Here is a 25785-nt window from a genome sequence, read left to right as displayed (position 1 = left end):
CATAGATAAATTCACATAGATCGGAAATTCTCATGTCAAAGACCTAACTCAGTTCTCAAAAATATAAGTGGTGATAATGTATTAGTAAAAAAAAACTATGTGAAAACAAAAACAACACTCGTGTGTGTGATGGTTTGGAGTATTTTTTTGTTTAAGGTTCCGCTCTATGTGCATTTCTCTACGAATCTAGTGTGGATTGCTCATTATCAGGGAAACCGGAATCATGCAAATGTATGTTTTTTCCTGTAGATCCCATCAACATTTAAATAATTTTGGCATTCCGTAAGATCATATGTTTGCATTATCAATTTTCACAGCATATCGAGAGTCTATATTTAATTAGAGTTGGGTTTATTAGCTCAGTGAAGTGACCGCTCTTTTCAGCTCAGCTCACTGAAATGAACTAGGTCGCTCTTTTAGCTCATTAGCTCAGTATGTTGTATAATGACCATTTCATTTTGAGAATTGCTTGTAGTGAATTAAATCAATTATTTCTGTTGTTAGTTGTAAAAACACACAGTCTTTTGACAATTAGAGATTTATGCGTGAAATAATTGATTGAAATTTTAAAAAATAAAATTGTATTTTATTTAAACTAATATTTTTGCGGAAAAAGAGTTAATTTTTTATTATTTCTTATTTCCGATGCTAACCAAATGTTTAGACAATATTTGTTAAGCAGAACATTCACTAACTATAAGGTATTCTTTTACCACAAAATAATAAAATTACCAAAAACTCAAGATATTAACTGGAATTTGAAAAAGGAAAAATATTTTGATGATCTGATAATTGTGATCCAAAATAAAAATGTGACAATAACTAAACCAAAATTAATATTGTTGCAATTTTTTGGGTCAATTGGCAAAATATATATTTTTTACCTGACTTTTACAACTTATATATATATGATCAACAAAATTTCTACTAAAAATACGAAAGAAAAATAGTTTTGTGATACAATTTGTATATTTTCAACATTAACTTAATTATTTTATGATATAACAATATATAAATATAATTTCTGAATTTAAGGAATAAGATTTTATAAATCTTATTCCTTAAATTCCGAAATTCGAAACTGTCATTCCAAAAAACAGCGAAAAACCCACGATAGGTCGCTCATGGCAGCAGACAAATGTTCTGTTGATGTAGCAGTATAGTAAAAAAGTACATAAAATATATATTTTCTAAAAAAGTGATTGAAATAATATTGCTAATTTAATTAAGAATATCAGTACTTTGTATTTTTTTAATTATGTGTTTTGTTAGATATAATCCCACTAATATATTTTTGAAATAGTATTTTCTTACTAATTACATACTTTCAATTACAATTATTATTTTAACAATAACAATTATGTATTTCCCTTTTTCATTACTATTTTTTATGAAATTTACTTACAAACTGTAGCAATACTCTTTCTTTATTTCATTCTACATCACCATACCATAAATACCCAGCGGGAAAAAGATGCAGTAAAGAGGCCTTCCTAAAGGCCTTCTTTTGCAGACACAAGGACTTCTAGCCGCATTGCAAAATCATTTAAATTTTACACGGCGTGTCATTGCGAGCCAAGGCCTTGCACACTCGCTGCTGTTAGAGGGCTGAGAGAAGGCCTACTTAGGAAGGGCTACTAGAAGGCCTACTTTGAAAGGGCTTCTAGAAGGCCTAATTGGGAAGAGCTATTAGAAGGTCTACTTTGGAAGGGCTATTAGAAGGTCTACTTTGGAAGGGCTATTTGTAGGGCTGCTATATGGTCTTATGCCTGTACAAAAACCTGTTATTACTGCTCTAATGAAAGGCCTGTAGAGGAATGACATATGGAATGCCTAGAAAGATAGGACTACTGCAAAGTCTTATGGAAGAGCTACATGAGAAGGCCTAAAAGAGAAAAAAGCATTAGAAATTAGGCATCAAATACGGCCTATGAAAAGTCATGCATTTTAAAGTTTTATAGAACGTCTACCATGGAAGACCTATTTAAAGCAGTGATGTTCAAAAATAAAAATGAAGATGTATTGGTAAGAGAGCTACCCAGCAAACATAATGTCAAACATTTAAAATAAGAACAAAATAATGAAAGTTTAGATTTAGAATTTTTGTCACATATAACCAATTTATTTAATGAATGTAATTTAAATTTTAAGGAAAAGAAAAAATATGCATTATACGGCCTAAATTCTATTTAATTTTGTATTTATTTTTGACTTTGTTATTATGTGTTCAATTGCAATTGAAACGCTTGTGTTTGCTATGCTTCGTCCAAAAACAACCAACAACAATGCTTAGTAAATGTCTGAAAAAAATGACGATAGTCCGTCGCATGTGTTTTCATCGAGAGCTAAACGATGAATGAACAAAAGTTTTTAAAAGAGCGTAACAAATGTGTATAAATTTTTCAAACAATTGTTGTATGGCGTGAACATTACTGATTTAAAGTCTTATTAGAAGATCTAAAATAAGAATAAGAATTAAAATGAAGTTGTTTGTTTAATTTTTTGAAACATGATAATTTCTGATTACATACTTAAAAAGCAACAAAAATAAATAAGAAGCGACATCAAGCAATTTATTGTTGTAAATTTTGTAAAGAGAGTTAATCAAAGAGATGCAGAGTATGTTATTTTTTGATGTAGACTATTTTTATTTAACCACTTGTTATTTGAAGGGGATTCATAGGCCTTCTTGAACACCTTCTAAGAGCAGGCAGTGTGGAATGAGTATCGGATCTTTTAGAATGTGTAAGTATGCCTTTTAGAAGGCCTACAAACTGAAGTCCTATCATTTTTTCCCGCTGGGTCGTTTTATTTCTGTTGGACGCAATACTCACTTTTCAATGTCAGTGAGCGAAAGAATGTAAGAGCATTGACGAGTAAAGTGAAACATGTGAAACATTGAAGACGACAAATGAATGTGCTTGTGCAGCTCTTTCATGAGCACTGAACTGAAACCGCTCAGCGCTCAGTTGAAAACGCTCAGCGGTCAGTTGAAAACGCTCAGTGCTGAGCTGAAAACGCTCAGTATGATGAATGATTCACTTCGCTCAGTTGAGTGAATAGCTCAATTGAACTAGGTCATTCATGAGCTACACAACTCTATATTTAATACCCTCTATCTTAGATTGTTATGATAATGAGTTTTTAATGGCAAAATAGTAAAACACCAATATGGATATCAGTTGCGACTGCTAATAATATGACAAATGCTATTGTTTTGAAATCTTGAAAAAATACTCATGATTCTAAAATCTATGCATGTATATACAATTCTTTAAAAATGCAATAGGTTAGGTTAGCTTAGGAAGGGGTGTCCACTCGGAGACCTTGAGGTCCATTGTGATTCCCTTCAAAAGATAAAGATAGTGAGGTTAGATTAAGAATGAAAGAAGAGTCCAAAACCGTATATTAAAAAAAGAGAGAGAAAGAAAGAAAGAGAGATCTTATCCCGGATTCGGAGTCGATGTAGAACGTCCCTTAAATAGCCACCCTATTCCCTTAATGAAACCTAGTTTGTTGCTCAGTTCGCAGCCAGCAACACTACCAAGTTCGTCCAGAAATCTATTTCCTAGCCATCTAAGTCTGTGACCCTGTAACATTGGACAGTTGCACATTATGTGCTCTACTGTCTCTAGCTCCTCTGCGTCCCCACACACTCTACAGAAATCCTGTGTGCCATTATCCCATTTATCCTTAAAGGCTCCTATTGAGCAATGACCGGTTATCACTTCTACTAGAATCCTAAGATTATACCTGTCCAACTCTATCAATGTACCGGTTGCGTACAGTTTTGGCCATAAGGCCCTGGACACTTTGCAATCCGATCTACTGCTCCAGGATTGGTTTGCATACTTGCGGAATCTTTCATAAATTAACCTGTAGTAGTAACATGTAGGTGGTTTAACCCCCCGTTCCCTAGTATCATGATCTAGATCAGAACCATGTCTTGCCAGTTCATCTGCTACCTCATTTCCCTGTATGTCACAGTGCCCTGGTAGCCAACACAGTCTTACTGAGTAGTGTGCCAATAGCTCCAAAAAAATGCAATAGTTTTCTTCATTTTTAAATACATATAAAATTTTTTTTAATTAAGAAATTGTATTGTTTTCTAATAAAAATAATATTTTAGCTTTGACAAATATATATGTACATAGATTTTGTTTTTAGAGTATATTTGCGATTTCCCTGCTCATTCATTACTCAGTGAAATAAGTGTGATAAAAATTAAATTAAAAATCTACAAGATATACATCCATACACACCTATTTATAGGTACGTATTTATACCCTTCATCATGATTGGAAATAAGTTTGTCTTTCTATTCGAAAACAATATTCATCATAATATACATATGTATATACATATATCATGATGTTATGTACAAAGGTTCGGTATTCAATTTAAATTTTAAATTAAAATTTTGTATGGAAAATAAATTAGGCCATATTTTTGTAAAACACAAATATTTTGTTATTTTCTATACATTTTTTTTTATAAAAACTATCTTTGGAATTTTCATAATTTTTATTTTTTAATTTATAACATAAATTTTGACCCCATCTTACACTACGCGAATTTAAGAGATCGTATAGTTCCATCACCAAGATTAATAGGAATATAAAATTAATTTAACTTTATTCTTATTAATGACAGTGTAGATATTTATCTTTATTTCATTTTAAAAAATAAACAGTACTACTATCTCTGCAAGAGGATTTACATTTCATAGTTATCAAAAGATATGAATGTATCATTTGATAAACAAAAAGTGTACCACCAAAAATATTACCTTTTTGACCTAGAACTAAAAATTTAATGTAAACCATTCAGCGGGAATGATAAGACATATTTTAAAGAAATGGGTTAATGAATCTACCAGACCGCATCGACCTCCATACAAAAACTTTATTTAATTTAGCCAAAATTATATTTTTGATGTTACTGCTTCCTGTTTCAAAATATAACAAATTATGTACATACATTGTGTAAAAGATGGACATTTTTAAATTCTCTTTTGAAACTGCATTCGTGTCCACACAGTGAAGTTTTTGCTTTTCAGTTTTTGACATTTCTGTACAGAACGAATAAATGTGGATGACAAACTCAACAAAAACTTCATGTACAAGAAACAGAGTACCATTTCCATTCCTCTTTCCCCTTTCATCAACAAACTCAAATGTTTTGCAGCAAATATGTTAATTAAGAAAAATTCCCGATTGATGTGAAATTAAAGTTATTATCCTGTTTACTTTTAAAAGCATCCTGTTTCCTATTGAAAGGACTTCAAATTTTCAAAGGAGTACATTTTAAAAAAAAATATTTTAAAATACTTCTGATCATCCTACTATATCAAATTTGGTGTCAAATGATCAAGAAGAGTTGTAAAATATTTCGTATTATTTTTATTTTATCCATTCAGGATATAAAGATGTCAAAAATGTCCTTTAAAATTTTTATCCTTGAATATCCTTTTAGATTTCTAATAATTTTTTTTTTAAAAAAATGGTGAGTTAAAGATCCAAATATTGAATACCACATGCCAAAATTTCATCCTTCTATCTTCACTACTTAAGTGTTAAATAATATTTTAAATTTGCATTGTTTGATTTTTTATATTTTATTTTAATATTTCATTCGAAAAAAATATAACAAAAACCGTTGTGAAAAGCAACGAAGAATACTTTTTAATAAACAAGTAAAATGGTATAGTCCTTATAGACCTTATAATACCCTACTCGGTGTAGGGTATTATAAGGACTATACCATTTTATGATTATAAAGAGTTTTCTTGTGAAATGAAACTTATTTGTGTTGAATCTTATTTGAATACCAACATTTTCGGTAGTGGGCCTTATATGGGAGCTATGACTAATTATGGACCAATCGCCAGAAAATTTGGTGGGATACTTTGCGAATATATGCAACATATTTGTGTTGAATTTTGTCTGGATACTGACATATTTCAGAGATTTATGTATATTAATGATATTTTTAAGAATGTTGCTTATATGAGAGCTATGGAACATTGTTGACCGATCGTTACAAAATTTGGTCGTGAGAGTTCGGCTTATATAAAACTTAATTGTGCTGAATTTGGTTTAAATATGTTTATAATTAAGATATTTATGAGAGCTTAACTATTTTCAATTGGGTGCCCCGTTAGACTAGACGATAGTGTGCTTGACTATCAATCTGGGGCTTGCGGGTTCAATTCCCGCCAGAGACTCTGGGTGTATCTGCAGACAAGTTAAACGCTTCGCAGTTTGTGTTTATTTAAAAAAAAAAAAAAATTAGAGCAATCGTATGGGGGCTAGGAGAAATAATGGACCGATTCTAATCAAATAGGCTTTGTCCTTGGGGCAATATAAAGGTTTGTGCCAAATTTTGTCGAATCATCTTAAAACTTGCGACCTGTAGTTTAATTACAAGGTTTACATGGACGGACGGACAGACAGACGGACATCTCTTAGTCGACTCAGAAAGTGATACTGAGCAGTTCGGTATGCTTTAAGGTTGGTGTTGGGACAATATTTTTGTATGTTGCGAACATCAGCCCTAACTAGGGATGCCAAACGGGACTGGGTTTTACAAATCCCGGGATTCGGGATTTTAGAAATGTAAATCCCGGGATCCCGGGATTTTTCGGGACCCCGGGATTTTTCGGGATCCCGGGATTTTTCGGGATTTCGGGATTTTTCGGGACTTCGGGATTTTAGTTAAACGTCAAAAACATCAAATTCAACAATAAAAACTATTATATCATTAATATATTTAAGTAAAAACATAACAAATCAAAAACTAATGCGTTAAATTAAAATAAAATGGTCCATGATTTCCCTTAGCTCCATACAATTGTCCTCCGGAGTACTGTTTGAGCAGTCATAAATATCTTGATTATGCGGCAATCCTTATAAAATTTTGCACAAAATAAGTTGTAAATACTCTGAAATTATACTGTAAAGTACTGCGGAAATCGGGCTACATTTGCCCCTAGTCCGTTTTAGAAAATAACTTGAACATAAATTTCGTAAAAGTGTAAATTGTGTAAAAGCCTGTTAATGCAAGGGAGACGTGCTGCTCTCCGATTCAAATGAAAAAATCTGTCTGCGTTTGGATTTGAAGCGAGATTAGTATTATAAAAAATATGCTGAAATTTAGCTTTCTAAGTATTTTGGGTGCTTCAAAAATCTTCCTAAAATATCAAAACTCTCATAATATTTCGGGATTTGTTAATCCCGAAAAATCCCGGGATTCTTTTTCACAAATCCCGGGATTCGGGAAATCCCGATCCCGAAAAATCCCGGGATTTTCGGGATCGGGATTTCGGGATTGGCATCCCTAGCCCTAACCCATTATATCTCCCCCACTATGGTGGTGTAGATTATAAACATGCACTTTTCTTAATAAAATTTTTTTGTAAACTACACCATTTCCAATTGTATTTCAGAAATTTCTAATTGTATTTCAGAAATTTCTAATTATATTTCAGAAAATTCCAATTGAAGTTCAGAAATTTCCAATTATATTTCAGAATTTTCCATTTATATTTCAGAATTTTCCAATTATATTTCAGAAATTTCCAATTATATTTCAGAATTTTCCATTTATATTTCAGAATTTTCCAATTATATTTCAGAAATTTCCATTTATATTTCAGAAATTTCTAATTGTATTTCAGAAATTTCCAATTGTATTTCAGAATTTTCCAATTGTATTTCAGAAATTTCCATTTGTATTTCAGAATTTTTAATTTATACTTAAAAAGTTTCTAATTGTATTTCAGAATTTTCCAATTGTATTTCAGAAATTTCCATTTGTATTTCAGAAAATTCTAATAGCAATACAAAAGAAAATTTCTGAAATACAAATAGAAATTTCTGAAATACAATTGGAAAATTCTGAAATACAATTAGAAACTTTTTAAGTATAAATTAAAAATTCTGAAATACAAATACAATTGGAAAATTCTGAAATACAATTGGAAATTTCTGAAATACAATTGGAAATGGTGTAATAAATTATTTTTTTATATATTTTAATTTGAACATTATATATATAAAGGATGACAATTTGACATTTAGTATAGAATATTTGGATCTTATCGCACTATTTTTTTAAAAGGAATTTATTGGCAACATTAAAGGATAAACATTTTGAAGGACATTTTTGATCCTTACAGGATAAAATAAAGATAATACAAAATATTTTACAACTCTTTTTGTTCTTTTGACATAAAATTTGTCATTGTAAGATCAGCAGGAGTATTTTTAAATATTTTTTGAAAAATGTACTTCATTGAAACTTTGAAGTCCTTTTAAAAGGGCAGAGGATCACGAAATGAAAAACTGAAAACGCAGTTTTTCTTCATTTAATTTATAGTTCGGGTTTGTGTCTAACGATTTTTTCTCTTTTTGTAGTACGGTGTAATGTTATTGCAAACTCAATAACTTCAATCATTATGAGAAATAGTGTCTGTCTTGTTTAAGATTCGTGTAAACCGGGCCACCCTACTTTATATGTATTTTATAGATTTTTCAATTTAAAATTATATTTAATGTCTAGAAGTATGCATTAAATTTCTGAAAATATTTTGTTATCATCTACATATATGTATATCAAACAGCTGATTTTTTTTAATCAAAGTCCGAATTTAATAATAATACATAAACAAGTATATAATTAATAATAAACATTTTGTTATTAGTTAATTATAATTGGGTTTAAATTTACGATAAATATGTTGCATACTATCAAGCAGCTTGGAAATAGAGTGTTGTTACAAACAAAAAGTACATCGTCACCATATTCTATAGCCGGTTACCGTGAGTTCAAAGTTCTGTCTGTTAATCAAAAACAAATACAACTGAAAAAACCAACAACTTTTCACATACTAAGGCCTAATCATTGCCAGCAAAGGTTTGTCGGTGACAGTAACACATTAACCAGCAGCAATATGAAGCGTTTACAAGGTAAAGTAGCTGTAGTTACAGCTTCTACTGATGGGTAAGCAATAACAAAATTATAAACAAAATAATTGCAAAATAATGTCTCAAAAACCTGTTTGTAGTATTGGATTTTCGATAGCCAAACGTTTGGCACAAGATGGTGCCAATGTAGTCATTAGCAGTCGCAAACAGAATAATGTAGATAAAGCTGTCGATGAGCTGCTTAAACTTAATTTACATGTTATGGGCTTGAAATGTCACGTTAGTGAGTCTCAAGACCGTAAACAACTTTTCGATGAGACCATACGTAAGTATGGTAAAATAAATATTTTGGTTTCAAATGCAGCCACTAATCCCGCTGTGGGTGGTGTTTTGGATTGTGATGAAAAGGTGTGGGACAAGATTTTCGATGTTAATGTTAAATCCTCATACTTGCTGGCCAAGGAGGCTTTACCGTATTTGCGTAAAGAAAAGAATTCCAGCATTGTATTTGTTTCATCTATAGCTGGTTATGATGCATTTGAGGTAAGTTATGTAGTCATTTGTTAATTTATGCCATTTTATTGTAAACATTAACAAAATCTATACTTTCTCCACAAAATTTAAAATAAAGCTATCAATAAACATGTTTTCAATTTCTAGTATTTCATCTCAAACATTTACCCATTATAATTTTATTGTATAAATTGCTATACATTTTCAGCTTCTAGGCGCTTATTCCGTTAGCAAAACTGCCTTAATTGGTCTTACGAAAGCAGCTGCCAAAGACTTGGCACCTGAAGGAATTCGTGTTAATTGTTTGGCTCCTGGTATCATCAAAACTAAATTTTCAAAAACCGTAAGTAATGAAAATCGAATTTCTTAAATTTGCTTATTTTAAAAATATCATAAATATTATAGCTTTACGAAGATGAAGCAGCAAATGAGGCTGCCTTATCTAAAATACCACTAAACCGTTTGGGTTTGCCAGACGAAATGGCTGGAGTGGTATCATTTTTAGTATCAGAAGATGCAAGTTATATCACTGGTGAAACTATCATAGCCTCAGGTGGAATGACTGGTCGTTTGTAAGAAAATGTAAAATTAAATTTTCAATTATTACCATTTGTATGTGTTATATAAATTTATTAATAAAAACATAATCGGAAAAGAAATACAATATAATATTAAAACTAATGAAAATTACTATTCTACGTGGAACGCAATTTAGCCAATTGAGCAGCTATATCTTTGTCAGTGCGTTTATCTTCCAAGTCACCAGATGCTGTCGATGGTATTTTTGACATTTGTCCTGAGATTTCAATGCCAATTTCGTCCAGAACCTTATTGACAACAGCATTGGTTTCATCTTCATCATCAGAATCAGCCAACATATCATCAAGTGTATCATTGATCATTTCATCGGTCATTTCCATTTTCATATTAGCCTGTTGGAAGTCTCTAACATTTGCTGCAATACTTTCCGGTTTCATAATTTTGTTCATATCAGCCATGGTCTTTGCCGATGTGCTCATGGCATTACTTAAAGCCACATTGGTGCCAATATTTTTGTTTTGATAGCCAATCGAAGTGATCTTGCTGTTTGCAGCAAATGTACGAGCCTTCTGCTTACGTATCTCAACTAGTTGTTTGGCCAGTATACGACAAACGTCATTATTTCCTTGAGCTGCATTCTTTTTAATTTCCATTTGAAGTTTCTTTTCCTCCTCCTCCAGTTTTCTTCGTTCCCGTTCAATGTCACGAGAAGCTTTTCTTAAACTTTTATCATTTTCACGTTGTTGCTCCTTGAGTGACGGCGCTTTACCGAAAAGATTATTAAACATTTTCTGTCGTTTTTAAGGAGTAATTATTTGGAATATTTTACAAATCTGTTTTTTCACAGATGAATCACTTTTCAAGTTTTTTCTTTATGTTTACAAGAATATGATAACCAAAACAAACACAAACAGCTGACATTAATGGCATATTGTCATTGATGTCAGAAACACGATTGTTTATGTAAATTTAAGTAACTGGTAGTTAAAAAAGAGGAAAATTACTCATTTGCAACAGGACTCAAGATAAATTATTTACGTCCTTGGAAATGTCTACGATTATATATTCTTTTTGTTTATGATAATTTACTTTATGATAATTACTTGTTTATGATATTTAATCCAGATACAAAATCGAGGTAGTTGTGGTATATGACTACGTAAACTCAAAAATAATCATAGTTACATATAATTTGACAAAAAATAATCATTTACAATTAAGTTTTTTAAATAAAACATATGAGAAATAAAAATCATACCGTGATTCGATATTAAATCTAAATTCCTTTTTCCTCTTGTTAATTTATGTTTAAAATTCCAAGAATAATCATCATCTGTCCATGAAATAAAATATACCTAATCGTTTGACGTTTATGACAAACAATTTCGATCACCCCAAATATTTTGTAGTGCTCAATTTAAAATCGCAGATTATGTCGCAAATTTGGTCAACAAGAAAACATATTGGAACAAATTAAGAAACCTAACACGTAATATTTTAATAATTTTTTCCTGTTAATATGTATATCTATTTGATAGAAAAACAACCGCTAAAAATAATTTGCTTCGTTTTTAACACACATTTAAATAAACTTTATATTTTATCCAATATATAAAACTAAATATAACTCTGAGGTTATTTCCCAACAGGTAACGGTTACTTAGCGTACAAGTAGATTTGAATGCAACACTGTAATCGCACATTATTTTCTTTTTGTTTTTATTATCCAATTCTTGGGCACTACATTGGACAAAAATCCAACTAAAATGCCGGCGGAGGAAATCATAAAACAAGGAGCTGAAGGTCGTTTGTATTTAGGAGAATACAAAGGTGAAAAATGTCTGATAAAAGAAAGATTTGTAAAAACATATCGCCATCACGAATTGGACAATCAAATCACCAGACAGCGCATGAAGGCTGAAACAAAAGCAGCGGGACGTTGTCAAAATGCTGGTATACTTGCACCCAGAATGCTTCATATGGATTTAAATGAACGTAAAATTTACATGCAATATTTCGATAAAGCAATAACCGCAAAGGAATACATACAGAGAACGGTGGCTAGTGAAGAGGATAAGGCTGAAGAAGTTCTTAAATCATTATGTGCAGACATAGGTAGCACTATTGGAAAAATGCATGCAAATAATATAATCCATGGTGATCTGACTACATCAAATATTCTGATAAATCCTAAATGCGAAGATGATTTTACGGAATTCGAAGTTGTGTTCATAGATTTTGGTTTGAGCCACTATAATCAAGGTGCAGAAGATAAAGGAGTGGATTTATATGTGCTCGAGCGTGCCCTACTAAGTACTCACAGTGAGCAACCTTATATGTTCGAGTACATGTTACAAGCCTATCGCAAAGAATGCGGTAAAGATGAGGAATCGGTGGTGGCTAAATTCGAAGAAGTCAGAGCAAGAGGACGTAAAAGGACAATGATTGGTTAAATTTTCAAGTTTGGTTTTCTTTAATTTTACTTAAGAAATAAACAACATTTAAATGAAATAAAAATTAAACTCACTTTACAATTAAGCTATCCTAAAAGGATTATTTAGATTTGTTTTTTTCGTAGGCTGATTTTCAACGTCTTTTTTGTTGATGACTTTCGGAGAAGACTCAACTTCATTATCAACTTTCTCCTCGTAGTTATCAAGCAGTTTTGTATCCGGCTGTGACAGCTCATCACCTTTAAAAGGATTATTTAGATTTGTTTTTTTCGTAGGTTGATATTTAACGTCTTTTTTGTTGATGATTTTTTGTGAATAATCAACTTTGTTATTAGCTTTCTCCTCGTAGTTATCAAGCAGTTTTGTATCTGGCTGTGACACCTCGTCACCATTAAGATTTTCGATCTTTATTTTCTTTATATATTTACGTAGTTTATTTTTCTTGGCTAGTTTTTCGTTTTTCAGGGGTTCCATGCCTTCTACATCGTCCTCCTTATAATGGTCATATGGACGCTCTTTAATTTTTTTAATAGCATCTTCTAATTTCAGACCGTCTATGGAGTGTTCTTCCAGATACAGTCTATATTTATCACAAAATTGCTTGTGTTCCTTTTTGAAAACTTTGGTTTTAGTTGTCGGGTGCTATAAGCATTAAGATAAATATATGTTACAAATTGTAATAGTTATTTTTAGTGAAATCACTTACTCTGGCATCTATTGCTCGGGCACATTGTAGATGAAAATTGTGTAAATGTCTGATGAATATTTCGTTGGGCTTGACGTTTTCATCCAAACTAATTTGCATAATTTCGCAAATGTATGGAAAAGCTTTTTGAGCACAGCCTTGTCGTAGCATAGCACCCAAAATCTGAATATTCATTCTGAAATAAATTCATATATTTGTGGTTTCATTCAAAGTTATTATGCAAATATATTTAAATAATTGACATTAAAACCGACTTACCGTATACCACTGTGACGCATTTGCTCCAATAATTCTCTAGAACTTTCAACTGTTGTACAACCCAAAGCTAAAACGCCATATGTTACTATATCTGGGTAGAGACCAGCTGTGCGTATCATGGATAAAACTTCTTTACCACCTTCGTAATTAAAACGCATGGCTCTTTTCTTAATTAGGATATTGAAAAAGTCGATATCCGCTTTGAGGCCTATTTTGCGTATGTACGTTAAAAGTTGTTTCTCCGCTGTATTTGTGGGTGGGATTACCTCCAACATTGTGGTAAATGTTTCTATATCTGGTGTAATATTGTTCGATTTCATGAGTTCCAAGAACCCGGTCAGACCTCCCAGCAATAGAAATCTTTCATGTGGTTTTTGTACTTCACTCAATGACACCATACTTCCCAAGTGAGGTTGAGCGGCTAGTAAATTTGGTAATTCCAGGCTGGTAGCTTCACTTTGAATCTGTAATGCACTGTCACTGTTAGACATATTTACTGCCATACTATTAGCAATGTTATCATCATTTGTAGTTGTAGGCGAAATACTTTCAATACCACTGTTGGAGATTTCAGTAATTGTTGATTTAGCTGTAATTTGTTTAGCAGGTGTTTCACTGAGGATTTGCTGTAAAACATTTTCCATTGCGTCTAAATCACCAAAACCACAATCACGTACACATCTCAAGACTGCATTGAATGAATAATAATCGGGTTCTATGTGTTTTTGTAACATTTTATGCCAAGTTAATAGGCAATGTCTGGAAGAAAAATGTATTTTTTTTTAATATTTTATCAAAAATATGTGTTTATACCCTTCACCATGTTACCACTCATAGGTATACATATGTCTGTCTGTTGAAATCAAATTTCCAAAGCCCCCACATAACTTACATACATGATTGATTAGTATATCTGCCATAGTCTTACTTAGGTTGATATTTAAAATCGATAAAAATCGGCTGACAACAAATGGCTGAGATTTAAGATAAAAAACTTTTTGTTCACCAAAAATATTTATCTTAAAAATTACAATGGTGTATACTAAGATTCGGCACAGTATAATATACCACTATTACTAGTTCACGCTTACACTTACCTAAATCCATGTTTTTCATCACTAGCACAGGCCTGCAATAGGAAATTAAAAGTTTCTCCAGTCATTTGCAAATTCTTATCCCTCATTTCATCAGCTAAGATATAGGCAGTCTTAACATCTCCCCAACGTCCAAATGTTTTAATCATGGCATTATAATTCTTCACATTAAACTCATAACCACTTTCCAGCAGCGATTCTCTCAAACGTATGGCTCTTGTTAGACCATCTTGACGACTCGGCGCATTAGCGCAGGCATTAAAAAGTGATGTATAAGTACTTTGTTTAACTTTTAGACCACGTTGACGCATTTTTGTAAATAAATTAAATGCATTACGGGTATAACCAGCCTTGGCACAACCACTGATCACTAAATTGTAGATGTAGTTTTCTGGTTTAACACGGTCTTCTTTCAACATGCGTACTTCCAAGACTTCCAGAGCCTCTTTCACTCGATGATTATTAAAGTGATCTTTTATCATCATGGCATATTCTTTTGTTCGTAGTTTTTTGGAACTACGTGTTGGTCGACTGATGTATTCTTCTTCTTGTAGGTCTCCTAAAAATTTAAGAAGAATTACATAAATTATTTAAAAAACATTAAAAAATATTAATATACCTTCATCTTCCACCATGGCTTCTTTGGGAGCATTACCAAATACATCAGGGTCTTCTTTAGTTTTGTCACCTACAACTCTTTCCTGTGAAATTCCCAATTCAATTGGTTTCTTCACTTCTTTTGATTCTAAAGAATCTGGCTTTAACTTTGTTTCTTCTCTATTTATATTATGTTTCCGTCTCCTTATCTTAGGTAACACTGATTCGTCACCTTCAATTTCCTGTTCGTCTGTATGGGAAATTTTATTTGCAGCCCTTTGTTTTTCTAGGCCGGCATCTTTATCGTAAGTTTTTACATGTAGGTATCGTGGTGTCTGAATTATGGAATATTTAGAGAAGGCCGCAAATTGTTGCGTCACTAAAATGTGTTTTGATATTTTACACAAATTTCTACATGCCCATATTCTAGTAAACATATTTTCAATAATATTTTAAATTTTAATTTATAATTCTTGTAAACTTTTTAAATTTAAGTTAAATTTTTCAGAAAATGCTTCCAACTAAAATCAAGCACGCAAATTCACCGTATGATTGAAGCAACAACAAAAAGGTAAACAATTACAAAGTTGCCAAGTTTTATAATTGGATAAGGGTAGGGAAATGGTTGTGATAATGAGAAACAAAAATTCCGTTAAATTCAAAATTGTTTCAAGTATTTATTATACATACTCTATTTTATTAAAAAGAATTGAATGTAATTTTAAGGGCTATTATTTTAAAATAAATATTAACTCTTTTATATAATATAAATAGCAGTATCTAATTTTTATGTTTTTCTACATATGTTTGCCACACTTTTTGAACTAATTTATTTTGTTCAATATTTAACTGTTTTATTAATTCCTCATGATCATTTGTTATCAAATTTGGTATATCTGCATTCGTTATGCTTTCCAATACACGTTCTGTTATTTCCTTGTGACTTTTTAAATATTTAATTTTGAATTATTATAAATTTGAACGAAAAATTTAATGAATTTACACTTACACATCAAACTGCTTGGATTTATTTATAAATTTATCATATTGCCCTTCTAAATCCCGTACCAATCGACCAATATTGGAACGAATTTCATCAAGTTCGATTCTTTGTTCTTCGGATTTTTTTAATACTCCTTGTGCAATTTCACAAATTTTTTGGTTATATAGAGCCGTTGCATTTTTTAAACACAAGTGGTGAGCATTATTTAAACGTAATTGCATGTTTGTGTTAAAATCATTGAGAATTTGTAATACATCTAGAAATATACAATTGATAAGTAAATAAATTTATATTCTTTTTAATTTTGTTAATTCTGTTAGCACTCATATTTCCGTTAACATTTTCAATAACCTTCATTCTATGATAATTTAAATTTCAGACCAAAGATCAATTTTTAATATTCAATACATTCAACAAATATGCTATATATATAACATTATAACTAATTTCCAGCAAGAAATAGAAGTTATAATTATACCTATCACCATTAGTGGTAATGGTGAAGTATAAATAGTGGAGTCGATATTGCCATGTCCGTCAACTTTGTTCACAAACATTTTTTTTCAACAACAGATTTTTAGAATGGTCGGTCAAGCCCGACCATATAATACCCTACACTAAGTAAAAGAGCAAAAACATTTTTCTTTTAAAATTTCAATAATTTATATTTTTGAGTGATTTTCGGATGTGGGCCTTATATGGGAGTTATGACCAATTATGGACCGATCACCATGAAATTAAGTCGTGTGATTTATGTCTATATTAAAGTTAACAATGTTGAATTTTGTGTTAAAGTGATTTTCGGAAGTGGGTCTATATAGGAGCTATGACTAATTATGGACCGATCGTAACAAAATTTGGTGACATGAATTTTGTATATATAAAACTTATTTGGAGCGGAACTTGTGGAGATACATATATAAATTAAACATTTATGACCGATAAAGTCCAATTTCGGAAGGACATTTGTATGGGGGCTAGGTGAAATAATGGACCGATTTCAGCCAGCTTCAATAGGCTTCGTCCTTGGGTCAAATATAATATGTACCCAATTTGATCGAAATATCGTCAAAATTGCGACCTGTACTCTGCGCACAAGGTTTTTAAGGTGGGTGTTATACCCTCCCCACTATGGTGGTGTGATCACTTATATTTTCAACCAAAAATCAATTTTTTATACGAAAATCAAGTAAAACATAAAAGTGGGTATAAGTCTGTAAATAGTGGTCCAAATGGAAAAAGTACGATCATCTGTGATCACTCACATTTTCAACAATCCATTTTTTTATATGAAAACCATGTAAAACATAAAATTGGTTATAAGTCGGTAAATTGTGGTCCCAATTGAAAAAGGACGATCATCTGTGATCACTTATATTTTCAACCAAAGGTCAAGTTTTTATATGAAAATTAAGTAAAACATAAAAGTGGCTATAAGTCGGCAAATAGTGGTCCAAATGGAAAAAGGACGATCATCTGTGATCACTTACATTTTCAAACAAAAATCAATTTTTTATATGAAAATCAAGTAAAACATAAAAGTGGCTATAGGTCGGCAAATAGTGGTCCCAATGGAAAAAGGACGATCATCTGTGATCACTTACATTTGCAACCACAAATCAATTTTCTATATGAAAACCACGGAAACCAAAAATCAATTTTTTATATGAAAATCTAGTAAAACATAAAAGTGGCTATAAGTCGGCAAATAGTGGTCCAAATGGAAAAAGGACGATCATCTGTGATCACTTATATTTTCAACCAAAAATCAATTTTTTATATGAAAATTAAGTAAAACATAAAAGTGGCTATAAGTCGGCAAATAGTGGTCCAAATGGAAAAAGGACGATCATCTGTGATCACCTTTATTTTCAACCAAAAATCAATTTTTTATATGAAATTCAAGTAAAAGATAAAATTGGCTATAAGTCGGCAAATAGTGGTCCAAATGGAAAAAGGACGATCATCTGTGATCACCTATATTTGCAACCCAAAATCAATTTTTTATATGAAAATCAAGTAAAACATAAAAGTGGCTATAAGTCGGCAAATAGTGGTCCAAATGGAAAAAGGACGATCATCTGTGATCACTTACATTTTCAACCAAAAATCAATTTTTTTTATATGAAAGTCAAGTAAAAGATAAAATTGGCTGTAAGTCTGTGAATAGTAGTCCAAATGGAAAAAGGACCAAAAATCAATTTTTTATATGAAATTCAAGTAAAACATTAAAGTGGTTATAAGTCGGTAAATAGTGGTCCAAATGGAAAAAGGACGATCATCTTTGATCACTTATATTTTCAACCAAAAATCAATTTTTTATATGAAAATTAAGTAAAACATAAAAGTGGCTATAAGTCGGTAAATAGTGGTCCAAATGGAAAAAGGACGATCATCTGTGATCACCTTTATTTTCAACCAAAAATCAATTTTTTATATGAAATTCAAGTAAAACATTAAAGTGGTTATAAGTCGGTAAATAGTGGTCCAAATGGAAAAAGGACGATCATCTGTGATCACTTACATTTTTAACCAAAAATCAATTTTTTATATGAAAATTAAGTAAAACATAAAAGTGGCTATAAGTCGGCAAATAGTGGTCCAAATGGAAAAAGGACGATCATCTGTGATCACTTCCATTTTTAACCAAAAATCAATTTTTTATATGAAATTCAAGTAAAACAAAAAAGTGGTTATAAGTCGGTAAATAGTTGTCCAAATGGAAAAAGGTCGATCATCTGTTATCACTTATATTTTCAACCAAAAATCAATTTTTTATATGAAATTCAAGTAAAACAAAAAAGTGATTATAAGTCGGTAAATAGTGGTCCAAATGGAAAAAGGACGATCATCTGTTATCACTTATATTTTCAACCAAAAATCAATTTTTTATATGAAAATCAAGTAAAACATAAAAGTGGCTATAAGTCGGTAAATAGTGGTCCAAATGGAAAAAGGACGATCATCTGTGATCACTTACATTTTCAACCAAAAATCAATTTTTATATGAAAGTCAACTAAAAGATAAAATTGGCTATAAGTCGGCAAATAGTGGTCCAAATGGAAAAAGGACGATCATCTGTGATCACTTACATTTTTAACCAAAAATCAATATTTTTTATAAGAAATTCAAGTAAAACAAAAAAGTGGTTATAAGTCGGTAAATAGTGGTCCAAATGGAAAAAGGTCGATCATCTGTTATCACTTATATTTTCAACCAAAAATCAATTTTTTATATGAAATAAAAGTAAAACATAAAAGTGGTTATAAGTCGGTAAATAGTGGTCCAAATGGAAAAAGGACGATCATCTGTGATCACTTACATTTTCAACCAAAAATCAATTTTCTATATGAAAATTAAGTAAAACATAAAAGTGGCTATAAGTCGGCAAATAGTGGTCCAAATATAAAAAGGACGATCATCTGTGATTGCTTATATTTTCAACCAAAAATCAATTTTTTATATGAAAATCAAGTAAAACATAAAAGTGGCTATAAGTCGGCAAATAGTGGTCCAAATGGAAAAAGGACGATCATCTATATTTTCAACCAAAAATCAATTTTTTATATGTAAATCAAGTAAAACATAAAAGTGGCTATAAGTCGGCAAATAGTGGTCCAAATGGAAAAAGGACGATCATCTGTGATCACTTATATTTTCAACAAAAAATCAATTTTTTATATGTAAATCAAGTAAAACACAAAAGTGGCTATAAGTCGGCAAATAGTGGTCCAAATGAAAAAAGGACGATCATCTGTGATCACTTATATTTTCAACAAAAAATCAATTTTTTATATGAAAATCAAGTAAAACATAAAAGTGGCTATAAGTCGGCAAATAGTGGTCCAAATGGAAAAAGGACGATCATCTGTGATCACTTATATTTTCAACCAAAAATCAATTTTTTATATGAAAATCAAGTAAAACATAAAAGTGGCTATAAGTCGGCAAATAGTGGTCCAAATGGAAAAAGGACGATCATCTGTGATCACTTATATTTTCTACCATAAATCTAATTTTTATATGAAAATCAAGTAAAACATACTTACCACTTTTAAACGAATTTTCAGCATTTTCTAACGGCGGTTTTATAAAATTATATAGTATGTCATTGCTATCGTCAGTCGTATTTGAAGAGTATGGACTTGATCGTTGCTCAGAATTCTTTTCATAATCTTCATTATAGTGCGTTTGAGTTGGTGGACTGGTGGACGGAGTTTCATATAGATTATTAACATTTATAGTAGAATTAAATGTGACATTTCCATTCATAAGTTTTGAAAGTTGATGATGCAAAGCAATCGGTAAATTAGTTGGTTTGGTTTTTGTATTATAGCTTGAAGCTTTATGGTCTTTTAATGCCAATAAATTAGCTGAAGATCTTTCGTGGGAGTTATTTGAATTTTGCAACTCTACAGCTTCTTTTTGCAATTTGATTAATTCCTTATTGGAATTCATTTGAAAGTAGCCATTTAAACTTTTGTTGGCTTTTATAGTCTTCCTTGGTTTTTTGTTTCTAGGTATAACGGATTTTTTGGCACTAACTTGAATTTGATGCATAATGATTGCTGTGGGTGTTACTTGGCATTTGGTAGTCATTGTTGTAGTTAGATTCGTTGAAATGTTATTTGTTTTATCTGAGAAAGTAATAAATAGAATACATATTTAAATTTTGTAATTTATATCTTCAACATTGGATTACTTTAAGGTTTTTTACCCTTGTGACAATGAGAACTTTCACTTAAACAAACCAATAACATTTATAATACATATTCGTATATGTACATAATTATTGTGATCGTGCGAAAGTTCGCAATTTAATAATTACCTGATGTAGTCCATGTAGCATTTTGCTTGCATAAATTCTGATTTAAATATAACGGCTTGTTTTGCAAGCCGGTGTATGCGAAATTGTGATTAGAATTTCTTTTAGAATTCTTTTGGCATTGAGTAGATTCATTGAAATTACCATCATTTTCAGAGCTAACAGAGTCTTCAGCCTCATCTATACGTTTTTGAAAAATAACACAATCCCTATAATAATCACGATCTGCAGAGCCATTAGTAATCGCCCGTTTAGCCATTATATTGACATTAGTTTGTGTTTTATGATTCGAATCAAATGTGTCATCTGAATTATATTCAAAATCATTTAAAATTTGTTCTAGATAAATTAGTACGTCCATATTTTCATAATCTGTTTGTTGATTAGCTGCCTTTTTTCGATCCATTATATTATTTTGATTAGCATTAAAAATATGTGTTACATCCATATCCAAATCATTAGTTTGTTGTATAACATTTTGTTCATGATGATTGTTTTCAGTTAGCCGGTCCATTATAAAATTATGATTATTAGCAACTTGTGTTATTTCCATGTCTGAATCATTTAAATCCGATATATTCATACAACTTGGTCTAGGTGTATTCACTTCACTGCTATTGTACAGTATAGATTTGGTAGGTGTACAAATATATGTTAAATCCTTTATAGAATTTTCGTTTATACCACGAACTTCTTCGCATTCTATAGAGTCACAACTCGATACATTTTCATTATTAATGTCATTATTTTGGATTTGTTCATCTAGTGTTAAGTCAATTTCATCTATTTTGTCTGCAACGCCTAAATTTTGATCAGATTTTGTGGTTGATGTTAATTTTTTGGTTGGAGGCGTTTCATCACTACACTGTGTTTCGAAGAGATGCTAGAAAATGGGTCAAATACATTTGTTTTTAGATCTATAGGTAATTGCAATTTTGTTCTAGTACTTACTGGTGATATAATACTTTTGGGTTTTGCTAATAGCGGAATTTTAGAATCTGTAGCAAGATTTTGAGGATTAATCTATATAACAATCAAATACAAATTTAATAATAAAATTTTAGATTAGAAATCTGTACATACTTACATTTTCTTTATTTTCCCCAGCATAACTATTTGTTAGTTTTCTTATTTTCTCAACACTCGACTCACTATCAATTTTGTCCACTTTTTTCTTGCGGTTTCTGGCTTTCGTACTGCCTTTCCCATTAGTTATTTGTGAAACGGGATTTGGCTGAGTTTTAAAATTACGATAGGATTGACAAGGCTTCGCATATGTGGTATCACCAACATCATAAATATCGGCAACCTGTTTCAATACTTCTGCACAGTCTTGAGTAGTGATAAGTGGTGAACACTTTTTTGGTATCTCATCTTTGTGTATTGTATTTACAATAATATTCTGCTTTATAGACTCCATGTTTTCTATTTTGGTCAAATCTACTGTGGGCGTTACTTTACAGACTTGTTTGTAGCGTGATTTAGTTTGTCTATTTTAATTAGAATATTGTAATAGTTTTATACATTTTTTTATAACTTTTTCTTACCTAGGCTTTCTAGTTTTTTTTCTTTGTGCCGTTTTATTTATGATTTCGTCATCGGTGTCGTCCATTATCAATGAAGTAAAGAATTTCTTTTTGTTACGCAATTTCCTAATTGGATGTTTTTTGATTTCATTTGAAGCATTTCTAGAAGATTTAGGAGATTCAACTAGGCTTTTTAAAGAAGTTGTTGTATGTTCAGGGTTGATATTTTGTTCCGGCGTTGAGTCAATAAGAAAATTATATGATTTTTTAAAGAGATTTGAGCCTCTGTTACAGCTTGGCATTTTACTTTTGTTTTCTAAAAGATTTTAAAATTCTTATATTTATTGTATTGGATATCAGATTTCTCCATATGTATTTCATAAATGTACTATTTAGAAATATGAATAGAAAATTCTGAAATATGATTGGAAATTTCAGAATTAAAATGGACATTTCTGAAATTCAATTGGAAATTTCTGAAATATAATTAAATTTTTTTGAAATGGAGTTGGAAATGGTGTAGAATTGATAAAGGTGGTATTTTGGAATATATTTTTAGCAGTAAAGGCTTAACACTTACCTCGCAAATTTGTAGACATTTCATTTTTCAATGAATCAAATATATTTCGATCTTCCCTATATGTTTTAATAGGTTTTTCATTGGCTGATTCATTCAAACTGTTAAAGTACTCCATTATATAATTATTATGGTGTAAACGTTGAACCTCCTCATTTGTTAATGTAAATTGTATTACATTATTTGTAACATTTGAAAAATAGTTTGAATAATTGGAAAATTCACCTGGGGCTTTGAAATAAACTAAAAAAATATTGTTTTCCCTAAATCAGGAAAAGGATATTATTAACAAATAATTAAAACTTTATATACATAGCTGTCTTACAGTTTCATCATTTGAACCTTTAGAATGACGTTAATATTTTCATATTTAGATTTCGAATTCAATTTAAAACGAGCCTTGTAAGACAATGTTTTCGGGCTGTAGTTTATATCAATCCAAAATTGTTGAAGATTCTAAAAACAATGACATACATACTTTAAATAATTGTGTATATTATTAAAGTATAATATTTAATAACTTACCAAGGGTTTATAAAATGTATATTTATTGTCCATTACTGCCGATGTGCAACAAAATGAATACACCATAATCTTCTTTGATAAATTCATATTATAATTATTTAGTAACTCGCGGGTTGACTGAAAATAAAATAGAATTTGTATTAAATTACATACATCACGATTCATGAATACCATCAAAGAGCACAGAACAAACACAAATTATTAAACTTTGGTCTACCGATTTTGATTTGTAGTCCTTTGGACATTTTAATTTTTATTTATGATGTCAGATTTGATTGATTTAAGGTGCATTTGAAAGATGAATCTTAAATCAATAATGATTATTTGTTTACCGAATATAATCAATATCAGAAGACCCAAGATAAATTTGTTTGAAATGTCTTATGTCAGGCACGAACCCAGTGAAAAAAGGAATAACAACCCCTTCCCCCAAAAACCGACAGTTTTTAATATAAAAGAGGAAAAATGGTAAATGAAATTTTTAGTTATTCTCCCTGTTGTATATAAAACTTACATTTTCTTGAATATAAGATAATTTCGATTCTTGAACAACTGTTTTTAATTTATCTTGAAATAAATTTAAATTTGTCCATTTAATACATTTAAGTTCTTCGTTTTGTCTTACATCATCAAATTGTTTTAATAATATCGATAGTATTTTCAAAGCCTTTGATTGAGTATTAAAGTCTCCAGCTATATCTATGGGATTCCATAAGCAACCTCTGTTTATATAAGAAACAAATTAATTTCATTAAATTAAACTTTAAATTTATATATACTGACATGGTTCCAATTTCGAATTTTGTAATTTCATTTAATATCTTGGGCGGCACATTTTCCAAAAGTTCTTCCAATATCTCTAATAAATTGTAGTGATAATTGGGCAGCTCTTTGGTTTTATATTGTAAACATCCTATTATGTATGTTATGATTGTGGGAACGGAGCTTTCGTAATATTTTAGTAATTTTTTATTATCGGGATTAATTGAGATGTGAACATTCTAAAAAGGATAGACATTATTAATTATTTTTCCAGAATATCCAACATTTGTCATTTTACAATACTTACCAAATATAAACGAAACCATTTTAGAATCACATTAAAAACGCCAGATTCATTGTGTTGAACAGCTACCATTATAGAGTTTAATGTCTTTAACATTTTGTTTACAAACGTTTTATTCTGAATACAAAAACAAATAATGTTCATTTATAAAATTAGAATAAGAAATTGTAAAACCCACCATATTTTCTAAATTATTTTCCATTTTAATGAAGGCATTTTCAAGGTCAGCAGTAGTTGGCCATTTACCGTTATTCTTGTTTCGCTTTTGAGACATGTTTTCTTTGTAAACTAAACGCTTTCAAACTAGAGAAATGGAATTATCTTTATTTTTAGTAAATTTCAATATTATTACTTATTATTTTTTATTATTTATGTTTACTTGTGAAATTAATTCCAAAGAAACTGTTAAAATTATAATTTCCGTCTATTTTTTCTAAAAATGAAAGTTTTCTACAGTGTTGCCACTATAATAACAGTAACATAAACAAATTTGTTCTATTTTGTTGAATATTTTAATCAATCTGGCAACTTTTTACTCATCCGGCTCATCGTGAGCGGCTCACGCCTGTGTATTTCTTATGGGAGTGTTTGGCTCATGACCCCCCAAATCTAACTCGTAAAAACTCAATAGAAAAAAAATGGGTTTGCTGATGTCTGCCGCTCACATCAGCTCACATATGGCGGTGTTGCCACCACTTTGGAACTTTGCCGCAGATTTGCTTTTAATGAACGTGCCCATACTGGGCTAATGAACGTGTATGGGCTAACTAATGAGCTTCTAACTATTGTGTGAGTAAATCAGAGACAAAAAATAACTCGTTCACAAATCCAAGTTGTAGAAGTTACATCCCATTTTGATTTTATGTTTAATTTCCTCACCCCTTGAATGTATATTTGGTTCTTTCCAGAAGTTCCTCGAAGATTTATAAAGTTAGTAGTGATATTAGGAATCTATTCTAACGGATCCATATTCTATATTCCTAGCTGTTTAATTTTGTTTATTTAGATTGGTATGACCTTCACAGTTTGTTTGATGGTTTAGAGTCTAAACTTTAGACCATTGAATAAACACATAGAACGTTAGGAGACAGTAATATCAATGAAAAAAAATGTCTCTCTTTTCACACATACGGGTGATACAATAACAAAATATATGGCAATACATTCTCATCAA

General features: G+C 30.6%; 6 protein-coding genes across 6 annotated transcripts; 2 read left to right on the top strand and 4 right to left on the bottom strand.

Annotated features, from left to right (window-relative positions):
* The first annotated feature begins 8676 nt into the window (after positions 1-8676).
* Positions 8677-10127, top strand: Dhrs4 (Dehydrogenase/reductase 4). The gene is made up of 4 exons (XM_065503849.1): positions 8677-9003; positions 9068-9470; positions 9649-9783; positions 9846-10127. Exons 1-4 carry the CDS (start codon positions 8738-8740, stop codon positions 10014-10016), a joined length of 975 nt encoding a protein of 324 aa, XP_065359921.1. The 5' UTR covers positions 8677-8737; the 3' UTR covers positions 10017-10127.
* On the bottom strand, positions 10050-10833 carry CHMP2B (Charged multivesicular body protein 2b). Its single transcript, XM_065503850.1, has one exon. The coding sequence runs from the start codon at positions 10766-10768 to the stop codon at positions 10136-10138; it is 633 nt and encodes a 210-aa protein (XP_065359922.1). The 5' UTR covers positions 10769-10833; the 3' UTR covers positions 10050-10135.
* An 852-nt stretch (positions 10834-11685) lies between these two features.
* On the top strand, positions 11686-12536 carry Prpk (TP53 regulating kinase). The gene has a single exon (XM_065504768.1). The coding sequence runs from the start codon at positions 11747-11749 to the stop codon at positions 12431-12433; it is 687 nt and encodes a 228-aa protein (XP_065360840.1). The 5' UTR covers positions 11686-11746; the 3' UTR covers positions 12434-12536.
* On the bottom strand, positions 12430-15621 carry LOC135954576 (pentatricopeptide repeat-containing protein 1, mitochondrial). The gene is made up of 5 exons (XM_065504766.1): positions 15111-15621; positions 14495-15050; positions 13398-14156; positions 13140-13314; positions 12430-13075 (listed from the first exon to the last, which is right to left on the bottom strand). The coding sequence occupies exons 1-5, from the start codon at positions 15523-15525 to the stop codon at positions 12515-12517; spliced, it is 2466 nt and encodes an 821-aa protein (XP_065360838.1). The 5' UTR covers positions 15526-15621; the 3' UTR covers positions 12430-12514.
* Positions 15622-15825: 204 nt separating this feature from the next.
* Positions 15826-22751, bottom strand: LOC135955175 (putative uncharacterized protein DDB_G0282133). Its single transcript, XM_065505489.1, has 7 exons — positions 22465-22751; positions 22005-22407; positions 21869-21940; positions 20921-21800; positions 20142-20729; positions 16098-16347; positions 15826-16031 (listed from the first exon to the last, which is right to left on the bottom strand). Exons 1-7 carry the CDS (start codon positions 22743-22745, stop codon positions 15869-15871), a joined length of 2637 nt encoding a protein of 878 aa, XP_065361561.1. The 5' UTR covers positions 22746-22751; the 3' UTR covers positions 15826-15868.
* A 154-nt stretch (positions 22752-22905) lies between these two features.
* On the bottom strand, positions 22906-25028 carry LOC135955373 (uncharacterized). The gene is made up of 8 exons (XM_065505725.1): positions 24790-25028; positions 24615-24728; positions 24329-24546; positions 24060-24267; positions 23546-23662; positions 23346-23476; positions 23024-23283; positions 22906-22919 (listed from the first exon to the last, which is right to left on the bottom strand). Exons 1-8 carry the CDS (start codon positions 24883-24885, stop codon positions 22906-22908), a joined length of 1158 nt encoding a protein of 385 aa, XP_065361797.1. The 5' UTR covers positions 24886-25028.
* Between the last annotated feature and the right edge of the window lie 757 nt (positions 25029-25785).

Source organism: Calliphora vicina, chromosome 3 (genome assembly GCF_958450345.1).
Source record: "Calliphora vicina chromosome 3, idCalVici1.1, whole genome shotgun sequence".
Taxonomy (NCBI): Eukaryota; Metazoa; Arthropoda; class Insecta; order Diptera; family Calliphoridae; genus Calliphora; species Calliphora vicina.
This window is presented reverse-complemented; position numbering and strand designations above follow the sequence as displayed.

Coding starts and splice junctions, on each gene's coding strand:
- CHMP2B (XM_065503850.1), bottom strand. CDS start 10,768: ATGTTTAATAATCTTTTCGGTAAAGCGCCGTCACTCAAGGAGCAACAA.
- LOC135955373 (XM_065505725.1), bottom strand. CDS start 24,885: ATGTCTCAAAAGCGAAACAAGAATAACGGTAAATGGCCAACTACTGCT. Junction 24,268..24,328: donor AAATTCGAAATTGGAACCAT/GTCAGTATATAT, acceptor TTATATAAACAG/AGGTTGCTTATGGAATCCCA. Junction 23,663..24,059: donor TATCTTATATTCAAGAAAAT/GTAAGTTTTATA, acceptor TTTTATTTTCAG/TCAACCCGCGAGTTACTAAA.
- LOC135955175 (XM_065505489.1), bottom strand. CDS start 22,745: ATGCCAAGCTGTAACAGAGGCTCAAATCTCTTTAAAAAATCATATAAT. Junction 21,941..22,004: donor CTGGGGAAAATAAAGAAAAT/GTAAGTATGTAC, acceptor ATTGTTATATAG/ATTAATCCTCAAAATCTTGC. Junction 21,801..21,868: donor CCAAAAGTATTATATCACCA/GTAAGTACTAGA, acceptor CCCATTTTCTAG/CATCTCTTCGAAACACAGTG.
- Dhrs4 (XM_065503849.1), top strand. CDS start 8,738: ATGTTGCATACTATCAAGCAGCTTGGAAATAGAGTGTTGTTACAAACA. Junction 9,004..9,067: donor GTTACAGCTTCTACTGATGG/GTAAGCAATAAC, acceptor ACCTGTTTGTAG/TATTGGATTTTCGATAGCCA. Junction 9,784..9,845: donor AAACTAAATTTTCAAAAACC/GTAAGTAATGAA, acceptor TAAATATTATAG/CTTTACGAAGATGAAGCAGC.
- LOC135954576 (XM_065504766.1), bottom strand. CDS start 15,525: ATGTTTACTAGAATATGGGCATGTAGAAATTTGTGTAAAATATCAAAA. Junction 15,051..15,110: donor AGCCATGGTGGAAGATGAAG/GTATATTAATAT, acceptor TTAAATTTTTAG/GAGACCTACAAGAAGAAGAA. Junction 13,315..13,397: donor ATGCGTCACAGTGGTATACG/GTAAGTCGGTTT, acceptor AATTTATTTCAG/AATGAATATTCAGATTTTGG.
- Prpk (XM_065504768.1), top strand. CDS start 11,747: ATGCCGGCGGAGGAAATCATAAAACAAGGAGCTGAAGGTCGTTTGTAT.